Source organism: Thunnus albacares, chromosome 21 (assembly GCF_914725855.1).
Source record: "Thunnus albacares chromosome 21, fThuAlb1.1, whole genome shotgun sequence".
NCBI classification, from domain to species: Eukaryota; Metazoa; Chordata; class Actinopteri; order Scombriformes; family Scombridae; genus Thunnus; species Thunnus albacares.
In genome coordinates, this window is record NC_058126.1 from 19,891,167 (window position 1) to 19,914,507 (window position 23,341).

The 23,341-nt window shown below is 38.6% G+C and overlaps 1 protein-coding gene across 11 annotated transcripts in view; it reads left to right on the top strand.

Annotated features, from left to right (window-relative positions):
• The window catches only part of col11a1a (collagen, type XI, alpha 1a), a 104,639-nt gene that overhangs the window by 38,374 nt on the left and 42,924 nt on the right, over positions 1-23,341 (top strand). For all 11 annotated transcript variants that reach the window (XM_044339794.1, XM_044339790.1, XM_044339787.1 and 8 more), the window contains 27 exons: positions 558-623; positions 988-1,029; positions 1,149-1,211; positions 3,288-3,362; positions 3,515-3,598; positions 4,555-4,611; positions 5,980-6,033; positions 6,156-6,209; positions 7,314-7,367; positions 7,552-7,605; positions 8,870-8,923; positions 10,573-10,617; positions 10,839-10,892; positions 10,988-11,032; positions 12,246-12,299; positions 13,231-13,275; positions 13,812-13,865; positions 15,043-15,087; positions 15,399-15,452; positions 15,612-15,656; positions 17,484-17,537; positions 17,651-17,758; positions 17,909-17,962; positions 20,084-20,137; positions 21,205-21,249; positions 21,456-21,509; positions 21,835-21,879. In XM_044339794.1, the coding sequence (XP_044195729.1) occupies positions 558-623; positions 988-1,029; positions 1,149-1,211; positions 3,288-3,362; positions 3,515-3,598; positions 4,555-4,611; positions 5,980-6,033; positions 6,156-6,209; positions 7,314-7,367; positions 7,552-7,605; positions 8,870-8,923; positions 10,573-10,617; positions 10,839-10,892; positions 10,988-11,032; positions 12,246-12,299; positions 13,231-13,275; positions 13,812-13,865; positions 15,043-15,087; positions 15,399-15,452; positions 15,612-15,656; positions 17,484-17,537; positions 17,651-17,758; positions 17,909-17,962; positions 20,084-20,137; positions 21,205-21,249; positions 21,456-21,509; positions 21,835-21,879 (1,512 nt within the window). The remainder of the gene's footprint in view (positions 1-557; positions 624-987; positions 1,030-1,148; positions 1,212-3,287; positions 3,363-3,514; positions 3,599-4,554; positions 4,612-5,979; positions 6,034-6,155; positions 6,210-7,313; positions 7,368-7,551; positions 7,606-8,869; positions 8,924-10,572; positions 10,618-10,838; positions 10,893-10,987; positions 11,033-12,245; positions 12,300-13,230; positions 13,276-13,811; positions 13,866-15,042; positions 15,088-15,398; positions 15,453-15,611; positions 15,657-17,483; positions 17,538-17,650; positions 17,759-17,908; positions 17,963-20,083; positions 20,138-21,204; positions 21,250-21,455; positions 21,510-21,834; positions 21,880-23,341) is intronic.

Here is a 23,341-nt window from a genome sequence, read left to right on the forward strand (position 1 = left end):
CACTCAAGCATTTTCTTCTTTTAACTTCATCTTCATCACACACAGCCTTCAATCAGTGTATGTTGACCCAACCTGCACTCTATATATACATTTTCAGTTGTGCACAAAGAAGAGAAACGTTACATCATAGGGCAATATCTCTTATTGTCTTTCTATGTCTCTACATCTGTTTGTGTTATTTTGTGAGGTTTGCATGACAATAATCTGTTGGTGTTTAATGTTGTTTTATTTGGTCACCATTAGCCACACTGCACAATGGCAATGCAATGACAGCATTGCTCCATTTCAAGCATATAGAATAGAGGTCCATTCTTGCTCATTACGACTAACATTTTGCCTGTTTTGTCATCACACTTTGTGTTATTCTTATTCTTGATTCACTCTCTGCCTCAACTCAATATACGATATTGATTGATTGAGTAAAATTTGTTCCAACACTCTTTTCACTGGCCTTAACTGCCTCCTTAGTTGTCATTGCTCATCATTGCTATCATTCACCTGTGGACTGTAACTGAAGTGTGAAGACTGTCACCTCTGTGCTTTCTTTGTAACTGCAGGTTGCTGGTGCTGCAGGAGCCTTTGGCCAGAAGGGAGAAAAGGGCGAGCCAGCTGTGATTGAACCTGTAAGGCTCCATAACTCAATGCTGATGTACTAAAGTGATGTGATCATGATTACATGCCATTTTAGCTCAAATTATTCTGCTTCAGAGTAAGATATCATTTTTTTCATGAGCTGGAACTCTCTTTCTGTTACTATAAATCATAAATCATCTAAAACCAAGTGTAATAAAGTCAACTGTTAAACTAAGATTGCACAAATCGAGCAAACACTCTTTTTAAGATCCATTAAAAACACTAATCAAAAACATAAAATTGCAGCTTACTTTTACTCAGAATTTGTTCACTCATTACTCATCACTTTTCTGTAGCACTGTTACCTCACAGGAAAGCATTCATGGTGTTAAACAGTATGTTTGTTTTTTCAAGGGCATGCTGATTGAAGGACCACCAGGACCCCCCGGCCCAGCTGTGAGTATATGTTAAAGAAAAAAAAAACAAGTCAACAAAAGTCAGTGTTTTGTACCTAAACATAATGATTAAATGTCCGGGCATGCTGGTGGTCTGCTGACTTGGCTGTGTCTTTTTAGGGTCTTCCAGGTCCCTCAGGCCTACAAGGACCCCCAGGACCTGCTGGAGATCCTGGTGACAGGGTGAGTTGCTATTTATGTCCCCAAACCAGCAACATGTTTCTTTTAATGTATGTATATTATGGATATTATGTGTGTTACTTGTATCTTAGTTGTTTATATTGTACAGCCATATGGGACAATGTAGAAGAAACTGACTCATACTGTATATATAGTACTGAGTAGTCTATATACTTAATTAGACTATGTATACAGTATGGCCTGTTGAGGACCACATAGCAGGAAATGCTATTGTACACATTTTAGAATAAACAATAGACTAGTCTGTGATGACAAAGGTATTTATACACAAAAGAAATACACAGAGCTTCTAGTAAATTTGTCGTATTAGTCAGCTTACTGACCGTTATTGACTGTTAAGTCAAGGAAAAGTCAAGTTAAAATGTAGGGAGACCAAGAAATCAAGCCAAAATGAAACTGGTGATGATCAATGACTCTGGTGAACTATGCAAAGACTGTTGTGTCAAATAACAGTTGTGTATGTTTTATGTGAAGGTTTACCAATCTCCTACACCAAAGTTTTTCACTTAGCTGCATGTTGTTTCAGTTTAATTATGTTATATCTCTAGTAGTGCCAAAATTAATAGCTCCTGTTTTTTAGATCATGCTAGTTGCTTACTATTAAGTGTTAGCATGCAACACCACAGCCAATGCTCTAGACAGGATTTTAGTGTGTTCATACTTATGACTTAATTGGTAAGGTGACCAGTCTGCAAAAATGTGGTGTGCTAGTTTAATACCCCCAAAATTTGTATCCAGGCACTACATGGCCCACATCAAGTTTTTGATTGGCAGATGCCCACCAAAACTGTATGTTGGGACATCTCAAACATAATTTGAGTGCTTCACTCAACATGGTGAAAATATACTAACCATAGCTTAAACTGATTACAAACTTCAAAGAGTGAATGTCAATTTAAACACACAATAATCACTCAAAGGAATCTCAATATAGAAAATAAAGACTTTTTTTTTGTTGTGGCATTATAGACCAAGGCCTCATCCATTTTTTCTCACTCTTTCTTGTTGCTCATGCATTATTGCATACTTTAGCATTGTGATTCAGCACTGTGACAAATAATTCCATACAAATCCTTGAAGATGAGACATAAAAGTGAGTTTTAACAAGTCAGTTATCATGGTCAAATTCTCGACGGTTGTAAGATGAGGAATCATTTTTGCACCTGGTTTCCCTTGGTAAGAAGTGTCTATATTTAATGCTTTGCTCATTGGACTCTGTGTTCCACAGAAATGCAACACACACACACACACACACACACAAACACACACACACAAACACAAACACAAACACAAACACAGACACATTTACACCAGCTTTCATGGAAAGGAATATTTGTTTTGAAATTTAGATAGTGGCATGGCTTACAGATGGACAGGACCAGTCTATGTGTGCTGGAGGAGGAGGAGCACATGTTAATCAAACTAACAAACAACACACCTCCAGCATGTACTGCCCCATCTGTGTTTCTGCTAGTGTGCGGTTTGTGGTGTGTGGATATGTGACAGTCTGTCACTGTGTTTGTGTTCATTTCATATTACTGCTGCTGTTACCATTTAAGTATTAAATGGCACAGTTTCAAGATTCAAAATATCTCAAGATCAGGCACATTTTTCAAAGTATTTATTTGTATAATCAGTATTTGGATACATATGTTTATATATTCTGTCATTTGTCTACATTTTGTTGTACATTTTTCAAAGCGAGTGATCTACACCATCATAAATTCTTAAAATTCAACCCAGATGTAAATGTTATTACCTTGAAGCCACAACATGTTCATATTAGTGTTGTGATGTTACAGAGCCAACAGAAAAGGAATAGGCAGTAAAGCAACCTTAGTTAAGACCTCACAAATTATTAATATAGCTTTTCTACTTAAGTTTACATGTGATAACAATACATATATACAAGCTGCATTCTGTATTGTGTTATTTAATTATCACAAAGGAGCCACTGGAGGAAGACTAAATCAAAATCTCCATCATTCAATTGTTGTTTTTACAGTTCTCATACAGTTGATCATTTTATAATCTGGTTGTGTCTCCTCTGCGTTTCAGGGTCCTCCTGGTCGTGCTGGTTTGCCTGGTGCTGATGGTTTGCCAGGTCCCCCTGGTACAATGCTGATGCTGCCAGTAAGTGCTCAGAATAATTCAACAAAACACATATCAGCCACTTTTTTTATCGTATAATCCCCTAACCAGACTCATTTCTTGTGTACTGAGCAATGAGGAACCATGGCTAAACAGACTGAGTAACTTTTTAAATGTTTGTGTGTGTCAAACAGTTCCGTTTCGGTGGAGATGGTGAGAAGGGTCCAGTGGTGTCGGCCCAAGAAGCCCAAGCCCAAGCCATCCTCTCCCAGGCCAGAGTAAGTAGACAAGGACATTAAACAAGCCACTGGGGAGCCAAAAGGCCCTGGACAAACCTCCACCCCCACCCTGCTCCCTGCACACAGCTGTAGGGAGAAAGGAGGGGAAGGATGAAGGAGACAGTATTTTGGTGGGGAGAGGAGGGGGGTACGCTGAGTTTGGTCGGCCTTGCAAGACTAAAAGGAGACATGCCGAGCAGGCTGAAGAGCAACAACATAAAAAGGCCACTATGAACAGATGGACAGACAGGAGAGACTGTTAAAAATACTCTAGAGGCTCTCAACCTGCGGGTGGGCTAAACCAACAGGTGTACAAAATGTTTTTGTGTTTATGTGGGAGAGGAGTTGGATTTTGGTTTGGCCTTGGTATTTAGGAGTCTTGGTGGATTCTGCCTGTTATCCCGTATTAATTACACCCCAGTGAACAAAGATATGAAGTGTGGAAATCTATCTATGAGTGTGCTAATCCTTGATAGGTAAGATAGTAATAAGATAATCATCCAGAATTTGTACAGTATGGAAAATTGGCAACATGTAAAACCACTTCAAAAGTTACAGCAGCTCTTAGAAAATAATAGATACCACCAAAGTAAAACAAATCATAACACTCTGATTTTAATTAGATTGTATTCTGTCATAAAACAACATACAGATAACACACTCCACTCCAGATATTGATAAAACCAAGAGAGAAAGAAAGCTAAAATCACAGATTCACCTCTGCATGGGACATAAGGTATAAAAAGCAATTAAGGTGTTACATGTATGCATAAAACTGAAGCAAAACAGTGTTTGAAAAATAGAACATGTACAAACCTGTACATGTAATACGTACTGTGTGCTGTACTGTACTGTATGTAGATTATTTTTCCTCAAATATGGTAATACATTGCTTTGAATTAATTTCTTTACTAAGTGGAATTTGGTCTTTGTGCTTATCTGTGTCTGCCCTGCAGCTGGCTATGAGGGGACCCCCAGGGCCAATGGGTTTGACAGGAAGATCAGGGCCAGTGGTGAGTCTCTTGTTTTTTTTTCTTCTTTTTTTGCCAACACTGTCTTCACATATCCCATTCCTGTTCCTTTCAACAAAAAAAAAAAAGAAAATACAATAAACTGGGGGGCCAGGTGAGTGAAAACCATATATAATTAGGAATGTGGCCCCTTTACCTTTTTGGCAACATAGCATAACATTTTTTCCCATTATGTCATAATCTCAGTCAGTGTGTCTGTAATGTGCTGTCAATTCAATATTGCCTGAGGAAAAGTGTCAGCCATATGTTAATATTTTTTAATATTTCCTCTGAAAAAATAATTGGAAGAGACAAACAATACAAACCAGATTACTTGTTTGGAAATGTTGTTGCATCAGCACTTGGTGGCTCAGTGGCCACAATGCCTGTCTGTTACTATCTAGGTGCTACCAGTTGCCAAGAAATTTCATTCTGTTGTTGGTTCATCCCCCCTCCTCTCTCTCAGGCTTGTTGATACACGATCCACTATTTATCTGCAGGAAAAGGCCCTACAAAAGACACGAAGAACTACCCTCTGTTAAGTCTGCCCTTCACAAGCTAAAGGCCAAGCTTAATGATCTGAAATGATATGGCAATATGTAGACACAAAACAGTGGATGAGATGAGGATTTGTGAGTTTTATCTGCTGCAAATGTATCTCACCAAAATGTTCCCTTTCTTGATTTAGTGCAGTACTTGTATAAAACCCAGAATTTCAGACAGTTGAGCTATTTTATGATGCTAAATGTATGTCTGTAATTGCCAAATCACTATCTTTGAATCCATATTTGTCTGCAGACAGATTAAAGTATACAGTATGCCCAAAATCTCTGCCTAGACCAACAATTTAGCATTGCATTTTTAGACTAAAGTATATATACGTATATGCCACAGGGCACCCAGCTGTGTTAATTTGCCTGTATGTTCATGTCACTTCATTTTATGCTTCAGATGTTGATTTTGAGCTATCAGGATAATTTCACAAACCTGTTCAAGCTGATGCTATTAATTTATATGCTTATAACAAACCTGTAGCATCCAAATGAACAGTACTGTTTGTGCCAGCTTCACCCAAACCATCATTTCATAAAAGCAATCAGAGTGGAGCAACAGATTTGATAAGAATTTAAAGGACCCTATTGACAGTGTCTTCACTTGAGTAACCAGGTAGCTCATGCATCTGTAGTAAGAGGAATCATGTGGATTTCTGAACACACAAAAAGAATGCGCATATTAAGATAAATATCGCCATCTGCTGTTTCCTTAACACTAGTTTTTTTAACCCATCTGTCCTGCAACAAACTGCTTGTGTCACAGTTTTAATGAAATGTTGAAATGTATACATGTTTGGTTTGTGTTCTCCCTCTTCAGGGTCTACCTGGTTCTAATGGACAGAAAGGTGAAGGTGGAGACCCTGGTCCTCAGGTGAGAAAGAAGTGATGCTCCTATGATGCATAAAATATCCCTCATCAGCTGCTGATGGCCACATCTCAGGTTAATAATCTAGAACATGTTGGTCACTAAATGGTCCTTATGTGTCTGCACAGGGTCCCCGTGGCATCCAAGGGCCTCCAGGACAAACTGGTAAACCTGGCAAAAGGGTAAGCGAACTCAATGACCCGGTCCACTCTCACTGCTCTGTGTGTGTGTATGTGTGTGTGCTCACATGCCTCTGTGTTTATTGTTGTGTGCGTGAGCTTGTGCGGTTGTTTGTACTTGTGGTCACTGCTCAAACGCTGAGAGGCTTATTTCCAGTCCAACAAACAATTGCTTGATATGTGCTTAAAGGCCTGCGCTGCCTCCAATCCTCGGATCAATGGCCGGCCAGTTAATCTGTCTGAAAATGCCAAAATGGGAAAACTGGCTACGGATGTAGGGCGCAATTAGTGTCACAGTGCAGTCACTCTACAGGGCCAAATGTCTTGACCTAGTTGGTTACTAATAAACATAAACCAGTCATAGGCAAATTAGTAATACAAGCTTGATTCATGGGTCAAATGTGAGACACTAGCTGATTTTTAATGTCACAAAATGTGATAAAGAAAATTGCTCACGTAAGTGTTTGTTTATAAACCACTCATCTTCTGTCATATGAGACCAGATTTTTCTTGCATCCCACTCTCTGTCACTTCACTTCAAACTGTCAAAAGAAAAACTATTAAAGCAACTAAGGTGAAGAGAAGAAGGACGGTTTAATCATCACTGCAACAGAATATAACATCAGTGTCTAAGAAATATATGTTATTCTTGTTTAAGAATAACAAGAATAGATAGATAGATAAATAAATAGATAGATCTAATGACTTCTCTTCTACAATCTATAAAGCTGGCAGGAAGCTTTATAGATAATTCCCAGCCTTCCCAGTTCCACTTCTAGCTCCTGATTGCTTAATTGATTTTTTTTTTTAATTGCTATTTAATATTTTCTGACAATTATTTGTGTTAGTCAGCATTATTTCTATTCTACTGGTGGTTCTGTGGTGCCAATACTGTCTACTGCTTCAGACTGCATACTCAGTTGTTTTCTGATTTAAAATATCTAATTTTTCTTATTACTGGTCTACACACTACAACATATCACCTGCATGACCCCCAGCGCACAGAGTGATTATTTGACAACAGATTTATATCCAAAATTAAGGGCACTTTGTAGCAACATGTCAGTCTCTATGTATATGTCTAATCTTTCTGCTGCTGTTTCTAAGGGTCGTGCCGGAGCCGACGGTGCCCGTGGGATGCCCGGAGAGCCAGGCTCCAAGGTACCAAATGCCAATTCTCTGCCATTTCATGTTTATGCCACTATCTACAAATTAGAAATTGTGAAAGTCTTGTCTTTTTGTAAAGCATTGCTCCCTGCATACTACAGTGATGATGATGAGTTTGATCTGTTGGTCTGTCAATGTTGTATGGTCTGATGACATCACCTGCTGTGTTTCAATACAGGGTGACCGAGGCTTTGATGGACTCCCCGGACTGCCTGGTGAGAAGGGACACAGGGTGAGTACTATAGGTTGACATCAGCTATTTAGTTTGTCAAAATCATGTATAAAAAATATAGAATTGTGATGTTCTCAAACAACAGCTTTTTAGTCCTCTACTGTTGCAGATCCACTGAATTTGAATAGTTTTGAGATTTGCCCATTAAGTGTGTAATGAACCAGATTTTGAAGGAGTCCTACTGAACAACAGAATGTTGTTTCCCTGAGAAACAACTCCTCTAAATGTTTTTAAGCCTATGGGCAAAACATTGTTGCTTTCATGTGATAAGTCACAAAACTTACAATGTTTAACGAAAGGTTGGGTATCTTTTCGATGGCAAAGGTTTTGAATGTAATGAAATATATTTGGCTGCTGTCACCAGCCAAGTTTTGAATTTCAATATCTGTGTAAGATCACAATGTTGAAAAAGCTCCTTAAATTTCAGTGTGATGAGTGAATACTTGCAATGTCATGTTGGGAACAATTTAATAAGAAGTTATAATTTGTGTCATTTCACTAATGTACCTGCTCATAACCACATGGAAAGATTTACTGAAGCCAGGTAACCGTATTTGATGCATTCCAAGTTGGTAAAATGAGCCACATTTAACAAAGAAGACTGGCAGAAATTACTTCAGCGTGGAGGATAAATGAAACCAAATTGAAGTTGTATGCATTTTTATTGCAGACTGCATCAGCCTGATGCACTCTACCAGTAATTCCACATCTGTTTTATGGTTTTGAATAGGTATATCTTTCACCTCAATTTAATGAACCAGTCTGTTGTAGAAGAGGGTAATCTTTAGACTCTTCATATTTTGCAAATGCAATAGCAAATATCACAAATGAAGCACAAATAATCAGGCAATTCATAAAAATGGAGAAACAAAAGGTTTTAAATCAGCCAAAAATGTTCACAAGTGTCACAGTTTAAATGAAAGGTATGATATAAGGCATAGATTACAGCATAGTAAGACTTTTCCAAATAAAAGTAGCATACAGAGAAAAAGGCAAAACGATGCATGATTTGTCCAATATGAGAATATATTTAATAAAGAAGAAAGAAAAATGAACACAGATGTAACAAGCCTAAAACTGACTGCTTCCAATTTTTTTAACCAAGAATGAAACACCATGGTCTGGTCACTTCATAAAATCTAGTCTACATTTCTTTGGTTCAAATAATAATAAAACATTTGGTCACAAAAACAAACAAAAAAATCGAAATCTGTATCTCTTTCTCTTCTCTCTCTTATTCCCTTTCTTTCTCTCTCTTTCTCAGGGAGAGCCAGGGCCAATGGGACCCGTAGGTGCCCCTGGAGAGGATGGACAGAGAGTAAGTACTTTCTCTTGTAAATAAAATATCCTTTACAAATTTTAAAGGTGTGTAGAATTTAGTGGCATCTAGTAAAACAGACTTGACAGAAATGGAATATAATATTCATAAGTATGTTTGAATTAGTGTATAATCACCTGAAAATAAGAACCGTTGTGTTTTCGTTACCTTAGAATGAGCCCTTTATATCTGCATAGGGTGCGGGTCCTCTTTCATGGGGCCGCCATGTTGCACCACCATGTTTCTACAGTAACCCAGAACAGACAAACCAAACACTGGCTCTAGAGAGGGCCTTTCACGTTTTGCATGACTTTCGCGGCCACCGTAGGTTCACCTACATGCTTGGAAGGAGAGGGGGAGGGGTATTCAGTTGGTTGCAATCTGCAACCTCACCGCTAGATGCCACTAAACTTACTGGTCCTTTAAGAAAATTGCACTGAACTTAGGTGAACCACTGACATATTCAGTTTGCCATCAGCTGTGGCCACCAGGTCAGCCCTCAGGCAGCGGCAGCTGGGTTGAGACTATGACTCTGTTCACACCTGGCATTAAAATGTGTCTTGGGTGATCCAATCATAAGTGGAAAGCTCAGGTGTGAACAGGTGTGAATGCACCCAAGACGCATTGAGGATGCATTGAGATCCGATCGCTCAGATCACAATGTGTCAGGGGCTACACTGAAGGATGGCCTACTCAACTGATGTCCTCTGCGTTACTGGAAGTGCGTTCTCATTCACGCGCCAACAGCATCATATTAAAGTGCAAAACTTACAAGGAGGCTGATGACTGGAGCAGAGAGTATGAAGTTAGCAGTATAGCTGTGAATGTAGCAGTGCAATGTGTGTACAGCTTAGGCTGTTTGTCAGTGAATAAATGCTACAACTCCTCAAGACCAAAGCCAAGTTCCCGTGTCTTGCTTCCCACCTGCTGATGATAGTGAAGTTGGTTAGCCCCAAAGTTAGCGACAATGGGTTAGCCTAACCTGACCAAGCTCACTTAAGGTGGACTGACCTTTAAGGTGGACCAGCTATTCTCATTCTAGTGACAATCACAGCCGGTTCTTAGGGAGAAATGTCTGGCCGTCGAGTCTCTCCCGAGTTTTGCTCTCCTCTGCACCGCATTTGGTCTTCGCAAACAGAAATAATGTACATGTTTATTTGCATATAGAGTGAGGAAGTGAGATCCAATCGCAAGTGGTCACTCAAGACGCATGTGGAGACACATTTTAATGCCAGGTGTGAACTGACGTACTTAGAGCCGCCCACTGGTGATCGGATCACCTAAGACGCATGTTAATGCCAGGTGTGAACAGTGCCTATGAACTGGAGAGGAGGAGGGTTTGTGTTTAACATTTCCTCCCTGTGAAACTAACTACCCCTCTCCACCTCCCCCTACCGCCACCTCTGGGCTGTTACTGCATTCAGCTATGTTTGGCTGAGATTAAGCCCTGACTAATACAGGCTTTCAACAGCTGATTTTGGAACTGCTATGTTTTGATTATAATTAGTGATAGCTGATATGTAGTGTTTCCAGCCAGTATTTCCTTCAGTTGTCTATGTATAGAAATAACAATGCATGAAACACTGAACCTCTCTAGTGAAGGTCAGTTCAGTAAATTAACTCTGACTTTTGTCTTTTTCTTCCCTTAGGGCGAGGATGGAGAGATCGGACCCAGAGGATTAGCTGGCGAGAGTGTAAGACTTGTCTGCTATTGCTTTTAGATCATCAGGCTGTCTCAAACATGTGGGACTACAACAAGCTGCAACAAAATCCTGTTAAAGATCTCTGACATCTGATCACTCTTTGACAAAAGTATCCACCAGGGGACAGGATTTCCCTACTGAAGATGATTCATCAATGTATTTAGCATAGAGTAAAACTGACTTTATTTTAAATAATGTCTCATCCCTCATAGGGTCCTAGAGGTTTGCTGGGACCTCGTGGTTCTCCGGGACCCCCTGGATCGCCTGTATGTACCATCAGCTTTATCATCCCTTCCTCTGATATCACTCCCTATAATTGACATGAAATATTTATGGGTCTTTTCTCACTTGTTTTTTACAGGGTGTCGCTGGAGTTGATGGGCCTCCTGGTCCCAAAGGAAACATGGTACGAACACAACTTCCTCTCAGTAAAATGTTGAAATGTTGCCTCAGCTCCTAAGGCTGCAGAGTTTGGGGAGGCTGTCTGCGTCTATAACTTTGCACTGTTAGGGTTAGACTGTTAAAAGTCCTTTAGGATTCACAGCTGTGAGGTCAAAGGTCATTCCAATGCCTCAGAGGACCTGAGAAGGAAAGTAGCCACTTAAAAGGCAGCAAAGGATCAAATGCTAAACTGCGGTGCTGCCTTTTCTGTCATACATTAGAGGTGTTACAACATATGTGTTACATGATAATAGCTACTGGACAAAATGTTGATCTATGGGCAAAATTAACCCTCAAGCCCTTAAATACATTTAACTTTTTTCATGTATTTTGTGTAGTCTTTGTCGTCACACAGGACATTTCCACCAAAGCTACAGTGCAGTTTGTTATCAGAAAAACATGAATACTACATTTGGTATTCCTCTTCATCAGAGAGCAAGAGCTTCTTATTTGAGCTTATATTTTGCCCTGATGTTCAACAGTCACAAATCCATCATACAAGAGACAGATTTTCCCATTTCTGACAGCTGACTACATAGACCACAGTCCAAAGTAACTACATGGCATGGGTGTTCATATGTGAGTAAGGGTGTTTTTCTTGCACTCTGCTTGTGGAACTCACAGTAGAATACATAACGTTCACAGTCTTAGGTGAAAGGAAACCAGACAGACATTAAAATTAAAGTAGACCAGGCAGGGAAGGGGAAGAAGGTACACCAAAACAATTCTTCACAAAGTGATGAGTTGATCAGCAGACTGCTTGAAAATGTCAAATAGAGTAAGAGTACACAGTGATGGATTTTATCTTAAAGTTTGGTTTGGACTGGTACAGTAAATACTATGTCTGCCCTATTCCCCATCTTTTTTACATTTATTTGTAAAGGACCATTTACAATATTTATTATATATGTTGTCATTTGATGTATTGCACTAATATTCAAATATATAAGTCTGTGACTTATACTCTACTAGTTAAAATTCAGTCCATTTGGCACTGTAACTAGCTAACAAAAAGCAGATTCATGTATTAAACTGCCATAATAATTTATCCTGTTGATAGGCAGAGGGTTTGATGGCACCCACCTAATTGTTGACATTGATGTGTACAATTCTAGTGACAGTGCTGAGGTTTACTCTGGGACTAGTGTTTGTTATGACAGACTCAATCCTCTTTTCAGGGACCACAAGGAGAACCAGGCCCACCCGGTCAGCAGGGAATCCCTGGAACACAGGTAAATGAGTCTATCACACTCTGTCTCACCACCATGACAAAATCATGACAAAAACAAAAGTAAATGTTTATTGTGGATGCATGCACCATGATGTGCGAATGCAGTGTAGAGACCACAGGCACATTTGTCCTCACTGTTGTCTGTACATTATACCACAAACACCACAAACTCAGAGAAAAGCAGATTTACTCTGGATTTATCATTTGACAGCTTTGGAGCTCAGATGCGTATGCCTTTGATTAATTAAATACGCAGTTGAACAGCTTCATTCTCATGGTTTGATGTTGTTTATCTCTCCAGGTGTTTGAGCTGTCAAAACAGATAATCATCTTCATTTTGACTTTTTGAATTTGCTCCTCCTCTCTTTCTGCCCACCCTTACTCTCTTCCTCCTGCCTCCCCCTGGAGACATAAAAAGTACACACACACACACACACACACTCCCCACACACCCATTTTTCTCAAATATTTTTCAGGGGTTTATCTTGGGAGGGGGAATGTTTCGGGGTTGCTCCATTTGAAAGCATCTTATTCATGTTGGTGGAATTCCTGCGAAGCTGCCACACCTGTTGGAGCAAGCTTCAGTGCCTCAAATTACCCTGTGACACACACACACACACACACACACACACACACACACAGAAACACTGGCACACATCAAGTAGCCACCTACAAACGCATATAGGTGAACACATGCACAAATGTTTAAGTGTATGCTAGATGCTAATATGTCCTCTGACCCCCCTCATTACACACACAAACACACAAGCTTAACATTCCTTCACCAGCTCAACTATTTACAGCTCCAACAAATCCTCAATTTATACAGCATGTGTGTGTGTGTGTGTATGTGTGTGTGTGTGTGTTTGAGCATGCTTGTTGTTGCTATAGCAACAGACTCTCATTTCTGTCAATGTGTCTTCACCTCATAGGGTCTTCCTGGTCCTCAAGGCCCCATTGGACCACCTGGTGAAAAAGTAAGTAACCTTTTGTCGTTATTTTTCTATTCTGTTATATAAAAAAAATGAAAACCACTAAGGATAGCAGAAGGTAACTCTAAGTCATTGTGTGATTAGGCGAAGGTAATCAATAACTTACATTTGCAAGTCCTAAAATCATATTTAGGATGACAAAATGCTCAATGTAATGCAGTTTTTTGACTAAGTTAACTCTTGCCATTTCTAATGGTGCTGTACCTACAGGTTCCCAAAAAGTCAGAACAGTCAAACTACATTATCATAATGGGTTAAACAAAATATAAATGTTTCAGTTCAGTATATGAGATGTGTTTTGACCATGTAATGACATGATTCTTTGCTCCATGTCCACTCTGACTGATACAAAACAGGGTTAGAAAGTTAAGTCACTTTTATTTATTTGGCCCCAAATCACACATCCTAAATTTGTGTAAAGGTCATAAAATGTTTTACGTTTGGTTTTCTGAAACCTGCAGGTACTCTGTTTGTGACCTCTGATGTTTGATCTCATTTGTCTTTTTCTTTTCCTTGTGCAGGGACCTCAGGGCCGGTCGGGGTTGCCTGGATTACCTGGAGCTGATGGGCCTCCTGTGCGTGCTCTTATCACCTATATACGTACATACAGTATATCAGTATTACACACACACAGAAATATGTTTCTGAAACTCTGTTTTTTTTATGCACTAAAACACATATCTGTATGGCAACACACACATACACACAAACATGCTTATAACACAGGGATGTTCCTACAGATATACAGTATATATAACCAGTTTTGAGTGAGTAAGTAACTGGTGGTTGTAGAGGTGGTTATATTCTGAACACTATTTTTCTTTTCACACCAATCAAAGGTTGACATATATTCGACCCATGATTCCCAACACAGAGATGACCTGTGTACAACCTTTTTACAAATCTTCCAAATCTTTATAAATGTAAAATGTAAAATATTAACAGTGGCTATCTTAAGGGAACAGCCACCTTTGATACCAAAAAGGTTTTCTAACTGATTCATATTACTAAAAATCCCCATATAAAAAATTTAACTGTATCCTGCAAATAAAATGTAGGTAGACTGTGACGAGACTGTTTTGATGGGTTTACCCTTTTGCAGTAAACACCAAGCCGTCTTGTGAAATGCTGCAGAACTATGCCTTCAGAAATGTCTCACGGCATCTGTCATCAGCATAAATATAATAATGCGCCTTTGAGTTTGGTTATTCCAGACCTGTAGTCGCTCATGTCATTCTTCCTTCTCTGCCCTCGCTATGAGAGGTGTGTAAGTTCAAGAGGTAAGCAGCCTTTAGTTGCCCCCAGGCCTCAGAGTCAGCTGATTTACAGCCCCCCGCCTCAACCTCACACCTCAGATTGGAAGTGCCAGGTGTTCGCAGCTAAAGCTCTCTGTGTGAGGGTGTGTATCGAGCCGTTCATATGGACCTATCTACCTGCCCATCACTCTGACACCACCAGTAGCAACCACACTAGTGAAAGTCTTTTTTTTTTTCTTTACTCACAGACACAACACATGCTGTTAGTTTTCCTCCTGCACTGTCCCAATATTTTCCCCTGTAGATATTGGTTGTAAGCCCAGTACAGGCACAAATACTGCACTTCTTATTAGCAAAGATGATTCAACATCTTGAGTTATTGCATCAACTAGCTGAATAACATGAATTCATTCACACCACTCAGTCTGCTGAGTGTCTAGTTTAAAAGCAACATTGCAACAAGCTCTTTTAATCACTGTAAGTTCTTATTTTATAGGGTCATCCTGGAAAAGAGGGTCCACCTGGAGAGAAAGGAGGACAGGTAGGTGCCTCTAAAAAGGAATTATATATTGATCTGTTCTTGTTTTTTTTTTTTCATTTTTGACAAACAAAAAACATATTTATTCACATCAATAAACTAAGTTAAATTATAGAAAAAATGTGTGCATTTGTGTAATATAAATATAAATACAATAAATATATAAAATTAGTGACTTAAGAACAACTTGAAAACTACATATATACATAGTCTATAAGTTACAGTCAAAGTAAGTAATTGTCACATGCATTGATAAGCTAATGACACTATAAAGCCTTTACCACAGTAACTATGCAATATTTTCTTCTCTCCAGGGTCCACTGGGTCCACAGGGTCCTATCGGTTATCCTGGCCCTCGTGGTGTCAAGGTACGATTTGAGTTTAATCAGGCATTTGATTGACCAGCCGCCTTTATCAATCCTCACCAGTTAAGAAAGTCCTCCCTTTTCTTCATTTCTGTGTAGCTGTATTGTATGTTATTTTATTCTGGTTTCTTTGCTAATTAATCTGTGTTTCTTGTTCAATAGGGTGCCGACGGTGTCCGCGGTCTGAAGGGTTCAAAGGGAGAGAAGGTATGAAATAAAGGCTAAATGCTTTCCACATAATTTCTTCAGTTAATACCCAAGTTAGTGTATGTTATAGTCATTACAGAATAAAAGATGCTGTTCATAAAGGTTTCAGCATTTGTGTCAGGTGAATCTTATACCCAATGACGGTATTGGAAAAAAAGATTTAAAATACTGTACAATTGCAACATATTTTTTTCAGATTTGTGAAATTTGTTTCATAAGATCTGTATTTTGTCTTGGACGTGCTCTTTTGCGGTTTTGAAAAAGCTCCTATCACTGTTCGGTGTAATGATACAGGTTAAATTCTTAGCTGTTTGAATCTACATAAACATGCTAACATGTTCTGTTTTGGCATTATTCTCACATAAGAATATCAGTAAATGAGTAGCTGGAAAATGTTAAAAATGTAATATGTAAAACTTCTATTTTTCCGTTCTAAAGTATTAAATTTAGTAAATAAAGTACCTAAATTCAGTGGGCTCATTTCTGTCAAAAACTAAGTTTAAACAAATTGATGTGCTGTAAATCTCTTAGTCTAAATGTCACTTTGTGAAGAAGGTCAGGGCAGCAAAATAAAGTTTGCCAACAGTCTGTAAATATATTCATGTCACAGATATTCTGTCTGTAACTGTGGCTGTCTACCTGCCCTCCCAACTTTCTTTTGACTCTTTTGAGCTGGGATGGGCAGCTTTTGTTGCCTGAAAGCATCATGCAGAGGTCAGTCAATAGCCAGAGACAGACAGAGACATTCTTGGAGTGACCCTCAATCAGTTGCTGAATATAAAGCTGTCATGCTCAAGGCTTTCTGCTTTCAAAGAATACTACGATTCATCTCAAGCACTTTTGAAGTGTTCGGCTGTTTGTGTCACCATGTAGAATTTAAAGTAAGCTGCCTTTTAATATCAGTGAAGTTTATTTGAGATCGATACAGTTATGTTGCTGTATAAAATCCATTATCTGACTGTGAGATGTTGTTCTCGCTACAGTGACGGGTATTCATATCAGTTTTTTTTTTTATTGAATAATTTATGGCGAAAAGAATCAAAAGCCAAAACCTTGAAGAGAAAGGGTTTGTTATGAATAAAGGATGTGCTTTACCTCAGGTGTGTGTGTGTGTGTGTGGTCTTGGTGATGTGAGTTTCTGGCAACAGACATGCTCAGTGCTGCATTATGCATCAGATAGGTTGAAAACATGGACAGGTGACAGACTAGAAAGAGAAAGTGTCAAAGAAAATAGTAAGAGGTTTGGCTGACTATTTTGGATGTCCTTGAGCATCCATTTGATTCCTGTTGAGCTGATGCTAACAATTTTGGTTCAATTACAAAATTTACAAAGTTGTTATCCAGTTTCATTATATGGAAACTTGATTGTATGGTAGATATACTGAAACCAGTGTCTTTCCTTTTGGAAATTGTTGTATTAAATATATATAATCTAGTTTATTACATCAATATATCCACAGTCCCAATTCCCCAAATCAGTTGGTGCAGGTGCTAGGTGTAGAGCATACTGTATGTAAACACAGCAGAGTTCATTGACCAACATCTAAACTCAGAGGACCTTGCATGTGCTGTTCCACTATATGGCCAGCAGATAGCAGCATCAATCCGGTGATCCACAGAGGGGCCGTGACACTGAACGTGAGCCCAATACAGATGCTCGATCAATACAAAATGTCATAAGACTTAATGAGTTTGCCAATGAAATGAAGATAATAATTAATTTCAAAGCCTCTTAGTGGGAAATAAACAATTTTGTTAAATAAAAATATTATGAAATAACCAAACAATTACAGGCAAATGCATTAACTTCTTTTTGTCTCATTTTAGGGTGAGGATGGTTTCCCAGGTTTCAAGGGAGACATGGGAATCAAAGGAGACCGGGTGAGGAGCTTGTCTGAATTAATATCATCTGTCACATAAGTAACTTCCTCCATGGCCAGGCCAGTCAAACATTTCATCTCAATATTCCTTGTCTGTATGTGTTTGTGTTATAGGGTGAGTCTGGCATGCTTGGGCCCCGTGGAGAGGATGGTCCTGAGGGTCCTAAGGGCCGATCTGGTCCCAGTGGAGAGTCAGGTCCCATTGGTCCCGCTGGGGAAAAGGTAATAGCACTTAATAATGAAGATTTTTGAAAGCTTCTATAAGAATGAAAACACGCCATGTTTTCATCTCAGCTGCTTCCTTCTTTAACCTTGCTCTTATTGTGATGAATTTGTGTTGCTGGGCTGAAGTATGTTGTTAATGTCTCTCAGGGTAAACTGGGCGTCCCAGGATTGCCAGGCTATCCAGGAAGACAAGGACCTAAGGTAAGTTAGTGTCACTCTCACCAGAAAAAAGGATTTTTAAAATTCTGCAGCAGTCTGCTCTGTTACCAGAGCTGTGAAGGCAACACAGTTAGGAGGGTACACTGGCATGACACAACAGATGAAAACATCAGCCTTGGACAGTGTGATGATTTAATGTAAACAGATTTGAGTAACAACTTATTTCACCATATTATTAAGTATGATTAATGTTCGGAGTAAAAAACATTTATCATTCACCATTTTGGTGCACATCAGCATGAGAGTCAATGGATTTAAGTGCTACCTGTGTTCTTGGGGAGGAGGAGGGCTTTACTGTCGATCATATTTACAATGCATGTACACACAATGTAGTGACTGCAGATTTCCTAGCAGGTCAGACATGGTGGCACAGAATGTCAAATGTGTGTGGCGACACTGGTTGACAGTTTCTAACTCATGATCTCATTTGGTCTGGGAATTTTACTAATGTCTCACAGGTTATGCTGAATTGATTTATTGATGACAATTGCTACATGCTGAGCCTTACAGGAAAAAAACAACATTTTTCTTTTTGGTTTCTATAAAAATTCAATTGTTGAGCAAGATTTGCCAGAACACTAACTAAACTATTGATTATTTAGATCCCTGTAACAGCTGACGGCATGTTCTTGCATTTATTACATGCACAGCATTATGTAAGATTATTCATGAACATCACTCACCCTGCACTTGCTTATTTCTTACCCATCAAATCATCATGCCTGCTGTCCACCATCCACTCCAAATGTGGATTCAGAGCTTACCCATATGTTTGACGATCCGGTAGAATAAATTTCTGTGAGTGTAGGTCTAAGTGAAGATGATCTGATTTGGAGAAGTGCTGCCAGCTTGGATTCTGATGAAGCAGTGCCCATGGGACACACAGTGTGCTGTTTTGTTTTGTATTTCATCAAATACTGCAGACAAGTTGTCTCGCACTTTGCATATTTTTTATGCTGCTGGCATGACGCTAATGTCAGAGGTCGCTAGACCCATAACATGCCCTAAAATTGATATTTTAGTGATGAGCAATAGCAGAATATTTGTTTTTGAATTTACAAATTTTAGAGGTTATTGTGTGGTTGAAACAGCCTAAGGGCATCACTCACAATCTCAAAACATGAACACAATTGCTAAATAGATCAAAGTTTAGCAGTGCAAAATTTGGACATGGACAAAGACTTGTGCAGAGACAATTGATTTATAGTGTTAGACATGACAGAACAGTAGTTATATGGAAATCTTACATTTGGAGGAAGTAAGGGTTTCTCACTGATTACATTTTTATTTAATGTTCCCAATGCAACATGTGGTGAGGTGCTACAAAATGGGTAAGCTGCATTTTAATCCCCTGTTCACAGAGTTTGACTAAAGAAAAAGTGATGTCACCTTGTCTTGTGGGCACAGGTGTTTCGTGCTAAGTCTTTTTTCAAATATCCCCCTCTCCATGTGTATTTGTGCATGTGTGCATGTGTTCCTCACATGATTATGGAAGTTCAGATCATTTGTCTCAGAAGCTGTATTCTGCTAACTTTATGAACATTGTAGAGTTAGCAGAGTGGAGAAAGTGAGGGAATTCAATACATTCTCTTGTGATGGCAGGAAATATTAGGTGATTTTTTTGTAAACCTTGCACTTCACAGGAATGTAATAGAACATGTTTTGCACAATATCCCTGGTTTGATTCCAGCTAGGGACTCCTGTTGCATGTCATGCCCCTCACTCTTCCCTTGTTTCATGTCTGCTTATCTACTATCAGCTGCCCATTAAAGGCAAAAAATGCCCAAAAATATATCTAAAAAAGAGACAGTGATGTTCAGCCCAACTGAAGTAGAGACACTTTTAGAAAAACAACATTAACAAATCAGGAAGGAACAAAGTGTTAAGGTTATGGGAGTGATAAGTTTTATATTTCAAAACTCATGCTAAATTCATTGAATTTTACATAAGGGCCAAGGTGTTAACTGTGTGAATGAAGGTGATATCTAACAATACTGCAGATGAAATACAGGATGAGCGCTCATTATCATGCATGCACTGACCCACCCAGCCTCTCTCTTGTTTCTCTCATTCATCCCTGATAACTCCCTGTGCTATTGACAGGGCTCGAGCGGTTTCCCTGGATTCCCTGGAGCCAATGGCGAGAAAGGAGCCAGGGTAAGAAAACACACACTCATAGAGTACACACACTGTGCTTCTGTTTGCGTATGAAAATCACCACACCTTCATATCTCAGCACAAAAGAAAATTGATTCCTATTATAAAGGCATCTGTATGGTGACTCGGCACAAAAATAACAGCAGCAAAATCAATGTTGGGAAGAGAACAAAAGATGTGGAAACAATTGTGCTTTCATTGAGCCCCTCGCCCAATTTCTATGCTGGAAAATAATAAGTTGCACTCAGGATTTTTGAGAAGTGCTGAGAAATTGCTCAGTGTACAGTTTTTACTTTTAAGGAGGCCAGTTTAGGTAACAGTTGACTATCAAACATGTACCTGGTTTAAGTTGTTTCACCTTAATTAAACTGCTGATTCATTGAGTTAATGATAGAACAAGTATCCATTTCAAATGATCTTAAATCTATAAAGTGGTGGAAAGTAATTAACTATTTCTTTTGTTGAGTACATCAGAGTCATTTAATGGTCACTTTGAAGTACATTATCTCAGTTATGCCAAGTCCACCTGCCAAAATTAAACACTCACTGCTGTTTTCATAAAATCACATTTTGGCCAGTGTTGACTTAAGGCCAAAAAACTATTTTGCTGGTATTGTAGAAATATTTTCGCCGCAGTTTTTGGCAGGATGTTTCTGCTGCTTTGGTCAGCCAACAAGTGGAAATAATATTACTTAGCATATTCTTTGTGGGCATTAAAATGTGTGTATTGTACCTATAAACACACAACTCCAGTACTTTTAGTTGTCAGTAAGAAATTACTTTTTCCCCAACAAAGATATTAACGATTAGAGTACAAAACTCACTTTTTTTTTGAAAGATCAGGAAAACATTATTAAACACAGCCTCTGTTTGATTCATAATTTATCTTAGTCTATATAAAGGAGAACAAACTCTTGTGTAGCTGTTTGGCATTGTATAAGTGATGGTAGCCATTCTTTCTGCAGGACATATGTTAGAGTGCTTTCAGAAGTGGATTAATGTTGAATAATGACAGACAAGCAGTATGTGTGAGTGCCTAAAGTGTTTTGCCTTTGGTTATCTAATAGGGCGTTGCAGGCAAACCTGGTCCAAGGGGGCAAAGAGGTCCGACGGTATGTACAGTTCATTCCATGATTTCTCTGATGAATTAACTAATTTATTATCATCATCATCATCATCTTCATCATATTGTATAATCCATCTACCTAAATGATATGTATTCTAACACATTTTAGGATTTGACACCATTAAGTTAGACTATTTATAGATAGTACTAGGTATTCTGTCTGACTCTTGAGTTATTTTTTTCTCTCTGTAGGGTCCTCGTGGAGGTCGAGGAGCCAGAGGTCCAACAGGAAAACCAGGTCCCAAGGTACACCAACTGTATTTATCAAAATTTTAGGCTATTTACAGGGTAGCTTTACTCTATCAAGAAGCACAACACTGTATTTAAGATAAAAAGAAACTTCACACAGAATTTTTTTTATTATTATTTTTGCACCACCAATAGGCATGAATAATAACTCCAACCAATAAAATCATTTCACATTTCTCAACAATGCTGCCTTTGCCCCCTCCACTACATACCAATGTTGCACTTTTAGGTACATATAAAAAATAGAGTGTGAGTGCATAAAGCCAAGAGAAAAAAAATATATCAAAAAGACTGATAATGGTTTTGTTGTTGTGTGTTTCAGGGCACAGCAGGCAACGATGGTCCTCCAGGCCCGCCTGGTGAGAGAGTAAGTCCATCACACACAGAGTCTGACGTGGCTTTAATACACATGGGTTATATCAAACAAAGTTATATCATTGAAATAGTTTGTCAGTATTGCCTTTGCATTAGAAACTGTGCCTTGGCCATTCGGTATCATCCACTTCTCCCTTTCCCCAAACAAGTTTTTTGGTTGGGGAAACTTAGGCAACATGTTGTACACATACTGTCATGCAACAGGTGCTGTGATGTGAGATTTAGCTTCAATGCTATGTACCTTTTCTAACCTTCATCTAAGAAACCACCAGTGTGGCCTTTTTTTAAATCCCCTCCCTTTGCCATCTGTTCTCAGAGTTGTTATAAAGTATTGTTCTCATTTACAGTGTTTTAAACTGATCCACTAACAGAAAAAAAGACAATTGTCTAGATCAAGATTTAGAGCAGTTTCCATCGAGTCATGAGTTAGCCCTAGGTGGATGACTCAGTGGCAAAGTTAACGATCTCTATAGTTGCTTCACAATCAAAGCCTTCCAGCAGTGCCAAGTTATTTAATACTTCTCATTAGATTTTGTTTTCCAGCGGTGTTTTAGTGCAATTTGATTTCACTGTGTAACATAGAAAATGTAAAATATTGACTGTGAGGTCCTAAAATCAACCAACAGGATTTTCAGTTCTGAATTTGAGTGTCAGGGTTTAAAATTTTGAATGAACAGTCAAGTGAGTCAATGTTCTTTACTGTATGTTTTAATTCATGTAGTTAAAATGCCTGCCCTCAGTCCCCCAGGACTTCCCATATAGTGCAGCTTTTCAGAAAAATCCATAGTGTATTGAAGCAGATGTTGATGGGCAGGTCTTGACCTTTGAACTACAAGATTCTGTGTGGGAGGAGTGCAGTTCAGATAGACTCAAAGTTCGATGTCATGAACTCTATCTGTATTATTTAACACCTTCTGCAGCCTCATGTTTCTTTGAATGCAAAATATCTTTTAAAAATGACTTCAGTAGAAAGTAAATTCAAATCTGATGGATGAACATGATTTAAAGATAAACTTAAATTATCAAGTCAGCTTTTAAGCATGTTTGTATTAGATTGCAAAAGATTAAATCAATTTGCATCTGATATTTTATATGTGAATTATATATAATATCCCTAAATCCCAAACCCGTATGTTTCCTCAACAATATAGCTTTCTTCAAATAAAATATCACTTCATCAACATATTTCACTTTAAGAAACTTTAAAACACAACTTTTGAATATGAACATCTCTGTCAGTTCAGCGCTACGCTGACCTTTTTCCTCACATTCTACATATTTTAGACTCTCTCTGTTTCTGCTTATTTTATTCATCATTTGCTGATGTGGATCCTACTTTCCTCCCTCCATCTGTCTCATTTTACACTTCCATTCTATATTTCTGCAGCTCTCAACCAATCATTAAATATACCAGTTGAATATATATGCACTTCTAATTTTTGGAGGTACGCACT